Raw genomic sequence first — 5,278 nt, forward strand, 5'->3', positions numbered from 1 at the left:
AATAAATATTGTGGTTGTCCCTGGAGGTTTAGGATGCGGAGGGAGGGCTAAGACCTTCATAATATTTGCTGGGGTTGAAGTGTAGCCTATATCGAGGCCTTAAATTAAATAAGTGTCTTAATTTTTTTTTTCTCGGCAGTGCAAAAACACACGGGCCGCTATTCAAGCGGAACACAGCTGTCTTTTCTCAGAAAGCGAGATCACGCATGTAAACATTCACCTGCCATATGAAAAAAAGGTAAAACATGAGCTGATGCACTGATTTAATGTGAAAGACACATGAGAATTAACATTAGCTGCTTTTGCACTGAAGGCTCGATTATTTTACACTTTTAAGACATTAATGTATTTACATTAAAATCTTACCCAAACTAGAATTCCTTTGGTGATGGCCGTCACCGTGAGTGCTTTTATACAAATTTAAATAGTTAATCACCAATTTTCAGAAGTGCCGAAAAAATGAAATAAAGGAGTCTCCCCCGAAAAATTGCCATTTTACCCCAAACAGGAAATCTGGTCACAGGATAATTTTCAAAAGCAATGGTGGCTCGCTCCATCTTGTGGTCAACATCGGATATTACATGACGCAAAGAAAAGGTTAAAACCAAGACAAGCAAATACATTTAAAAAAGAATAATTCCGAGAACAAATTTGAGGTTAGACCTCTAATACAGGTCTATTTTTTAATCATAATTCAACCGCCAACTTACATTGGGGAGACAATGTTATGAATACAAATGATTCTTCGAAGAAATGCATTCTTTAAAATAACAAAAGAAAAAGAAAACATTAAAAATAAAAGTGCATACAAGTAACAAAACATACAAATAAATTAACAAAAAGCATTTGACACAGTCTCATGCAACCAATCATTTACATGGTTTATTATTATTTTCCTCTTTTGGTTGACCTAGACTGATGTTTGTATAATAAAATGACAGCCCAGTTATAAAGCCCACCAAAGCTGGTACCAGTTTGTGAACAATACATAAAAACTGCTCTGGGCCGATATAAATCATTCCAGTGTGTAAACCAAAGAGCACGCATATCATAAGACTGATACAGCTTCATTATAATGAAAAAAGTAATCCGTCCTATCCAAACTTGTTAAGACCATGTCATATTAGCACTTCAGCCATTGAAAGTATCCCATATGCAATAAGACTTAGAGAGGGTAATAGCACTTCTCTGTATTTATGGTCCGAGAAATTCACAACCTAAGACATGGAATGACATGAAAGTCAAAATGAATGTAGTGTATCAGCATTGCAAGCGATGCGGGAATTGTGTGCACTGAATGGATGCTGATGATAAAGGTCAATATGAGATACAACACTCCCTACACATTACATGTTAAAGCATGACCAGAACACATCACGCCAGCGAAATGTGAAAAATCAAAATAGGTTGTGACTATAGAAATATTACATATATATAAACTAAATTCATCTCATGGAAACAGGGAGGTCATACCCTAAAGAACAGCTTATGAACAAATAGTATTAATAATAATAATAATAAAAAGATGTATAAAAGAAAAAAAAATAGCATAAAAATGCAATGCCAATTGCAAGTTTTTGTATACATATGATTAAAGCTAATAATTTATGCTCTCATATTACAACATTTATAAAAATCAAAGGTTCGACAAGTGTGCAAAAAAGCAATAAAAACGAAAATTCATGCTGTTTTCATAAATAAAAAAAAAGAGACATTGATAACCAGACTCGTCTTGTTTAGCAACAGTCACTTGCATAGTTAAGTGCATGCGTCAATGTAATCATGCAATACTGCTTTGTACAAATACTTTTTTTTTCAGTGCACACACAATATGGGCCTGTCGCAGGGCGGAAAAAGAAGCGTGCTACACATTAGATTCATTACTAAAGTATCTATTTTAAGATATAGTGTGCTAAAAGGGAAGGGTTTCTGAGACCGAAAAGCAGCATGAAAATGAGAACGGTTGGCGTCAGCACCACTTGGATTAATGTTTTAATTACAGGGCAGCAAGCTGAACAGTGGCCAACGTAATGACACCATAATGCAAATGTAACAATGACTTGCTTAACCTTATATTTCTCCTGTCATATATAACAATTTGAGTTAGTTCAAATTAACTTGTCTAAGCTTACTCCAGATGGAAATATATTTAAGTGAACTCTTATGGCGTTGACAAATATGCAAAATAAACAAATGCCTTTCTGCAGAGCCAATTCAACTGGGTATTAAAATCTCAAATCTCTTGGCACAAAAAAAAAACAACTAATATTTAAACCTCATTATTGTAGTATCAATATTACAATCCTGAAAATTATGTTGCTTTACATTGATTAAATGTTTTTAATTACTTTTGCATATGCAGTTTTTTTCTTTAAAATAATTTCTCTAAAACAGCAACATTCCTGAATAGAGAATGTCAATATATCTGTTATATCTGTGTTGAAAACTATTGCACTGGTCTGTCCACAGATAAGTATGGAGATAAAAACCGTTGCAGGGTTCAACTCCAGCTCATTCAAGCCAAATGAAATCTGCTCATATGTGTTGGCATTGGATTTGGTGGGCATGAAAAGGTTCAAGTATGATTATGTGGTTTTCAAAATTTCATTATAAAAACAAAGATATACAAAACAATTTCATGCAGGGGTTACACCGCCTCCATTAATATCCAGATGTGGAGATCGCATAGCATTTTGCTGGAATAAACGAAATATATTGAGTTTAAAGATTGTCCTCCACTAACTTACCAATCGAAAAATCACATTCGTACAGCAACAACTCCGCTATCGGCACATTTCTAAGGGCAGTAACGCTACTTGAATACTTGTAACTGCTCTCAAGTATAAAAGGATAGAGTTGGGGTAGGAGAGCAGCCTTTGAGAGGTACCAATGAGATTGTTCACTGCTGAACCACATTAAGTCTACAGCTTCAAATTCGGCCAGGATTCATGACGTAACTTCTCGATCTCATACTGTATCAGTGCCAGGGGAACACTGGACTGTAAATAGCACCAAGTGTAGATGTGGAGTGAATTGGTACAGTACTCCAAGGAATAACGCAAGAATCTAATTTCATCATAAGTGACTTGTCCAAAGAAAAAGGTACCAAGATAAAAAGTATTGTACATTTCGTCCATTACATTTAAGCATTATTCGAGGGAGAAAAAATATGTACAAAGTGCTAAGTTAAAACATTCCTATTCAGTCATGAACAGTAGTAGATTCATTTACCATACCTTGCCAGAGGCAACGATTTGGTTCCATGGCAGGATAGAAAGGCGCTTTCTGATAATTTACATATTTTCTTTGAGAAAAGTAATATACAGGTATATACTATATACTTTATATTCTTCTGAGGCACATCAAAAAATAGCTGCATTACACAAAATAATGGAACTGCTATTCAAATTTCATTGAGGCGTCTGTGTTGGCCGTGCAGAGGATTGCATGCTGGAAGAAAGCTTTCTAGATGATGCCATCTTTTCAAGAGGCCTCTTCCCATTGATGGGTGACTGAAGACTACTCTCAGAATTGGAAGACTTGGACTTGCCTACTGCTAAAAGAGAGCGTTTGATAGGAGTGGAGGACTTCGAGGACTCTCTTTCATCAGTGGCAGCCTTGCTGGAGCGTGGCTCCGGGGAGACCTGTTGGGAAGAGTTTCCCGAGCCTTCGCCATCATCAGCATTGAGTTTGTTCTGGCTGCAGGACTTGGCAGACCTCTCAACAGCCTTCTTGGCGAGAATCGTGGTCTTGCCCAGATCAGCCGACCGCCTAGACTCTTTCTGCCGAAGCGCGCTCTTGAAAAATGAGAGTCCCTTGTCCTCGGATTTGCTGCTGCGCCGGAGGTCTCTCGAGGAGACGCTTGGGGAGCGCAGGCTGGTGACTGAGGAACTACTGCTGGAGCTCCTCACTGGCCTCCTCTCGGGCCGGCTTCCTTCTGCAATTCTAGGTTGGGATGTCCGCGGGGTGCCACTGACTCTTGACTTCTCAGCAAGAGGACTGGTGTGGGTCAAGTCCTTGCTGGAGCCTCTCTCCACTAGTTTCTTCTTGCTAGACACAGAGTTTCTCTCAGCCACCGAGGAGCTCTTCTTAGATGTAGGTGATGGAGAGGCAGACGATTGGGGCGTGGAAGTAAGGGAAGGCTTCCCCTTTGTCCCTCCCGACACTGGAGACTCCTGTGCCTGCAAGGACTCTTTCTTTCTGGAGGGCGTACCTGAAGGTGTACCCTTGGTACTCTTAGGAGAATCACTCTTCTCTTTTAGATTGGTCACTTTTGTGCCCTTTGCTTGAGGGCTGGAAGACACTTGAGACGATGGAGATTTTGTTACTGAAGAGGTGCTCTGGCGCTTCTTGGAGGGCTTCGCTTGGTCTCCCTTGGTCTTAGTGGAGCTCTTCTTGCTGGTGGACCCTTCTGCTTTCTTCTCCGACCCAGAGCTCTTATGCTTCTGCTCTTTGGCGTGCACTCCAAGAGCATTCTGGTCCACCGCATTAATCTGGTTGTTGTTGTCAATGGGCTCACCTTTAGAGCTCTTCCTGTCGGCCTGTGTTGGAGCTCTACAATAGGCCTCGTCTAGGATTCTTTTCCCATTGCTGTCATCACTACAATTACCCTCCATCATGGCCAGTGGGGCTTTACTGCTGGGCTGACGCTCATGTCTGCTGTAGCCGCCGAAGCAGGATGTGGACACTTTGTCGTCACAAGCTTCTCCTATCCTCTCTAGAGGAGGGGAGGATCGCGAGTCCAAAGAGAATCGTGAGGGTGAGTTAGATCTCATTTGTAGTTTTGCTGACAAAGACCAGGAAGGTTTCATTCCGTTTTCACTGAAAGCCAGAGGACTGGTAACCGATGATCTTGAGGACAAGCTCTGCCGCTGAATGCTTCTCACGAAGGGCCGCGATGAAAATCCTCCTATACAAAAAAGGACAGAGATATTTAAACTAATGTGCTGATACCAGACTGAATGAAAAGAGCATTGGCATGCAGTTTTGTCTTAACTGAGCAAGGCGGGAGATCCTGTGTTAGTAAGCGCTAAAGCTACAAGAGAGAGAAGACATAATAAAGAAAGGCAAGAGTAAAACACTGGCACAATACACAGAATAAGAGGACACAAGGAAAATGAGGGCAAAATATGGTACTACTTGGCTTCTAAAGACTTATTAAAGACACATAACATAACATAAACTCCCATGTTAAGAGGCACGACGATGTTTCTTACCATCGTCTTCACTGCGATCACCGGGAAACTCCACTGACTCTGCCAAAGAGATCAGAGATGTG

At 40.2% G+C, this 5,278-nt stretch overlaps 1 protein-coding gene across 2 annotated transcripts in view; it reads right to left on the bottom strand.

The window, feature by feature from the left end:
• Nucleotides 1-650: 650 nt before the first annotated feature.
• usp31 (ubiquitin specific peptidase 31) overlaps nucleotides 651-5,278 on the bottom strand; it is a 44,776-nt gene continuing 40,148 nt past the window's right edge. The window contains exons 15-17 of one of the 2 annotated variants that reach the window (XM_067420576.1): nucleotides 5,217-5,278; nucleotides 4,997-5,035; nucleotides 651-4,909 (exon numbers count right to left, since the gene is read on the bottom strand). The exon at nucleotides 5,217-5,278 is cut by the window's right edge and continues 91 nt beyond it. In XM_067420576.1, the coding sequence (XP_067276677.1) occupies nucleotides 3,411-4,909; nucleotides 4,997-5,035; nucleotides 5,217-5,278 (1,600 nt within the window). In that variant the 3' untranslated portion in view covers nucleotides 651-3,410. The remainder of the gene's footprint in view (nucleotides 4,910-4,996; nucleotides 5,036-5,216) is intronic. The other variant, XM_067420577.1, reaches the window with a different exon arrangement.

The sequence above is a fragment of the Pseudorasbora parva genome, chromosome 2 (genome assembly GCF_024679245.1).
Source record: "Pseudorasbora parva isolate DD20220531a chromosome 2, ASM2467924v1, whole genome shotgun sequence".
In the NCBI taxonomy this organism is placed as follows: Eukaryota; Metazoa; Chordata; class Actinopteri; order Cypriniformes; family Gobionidae; genus Pseudorasbora; species Pseudorasbora parva.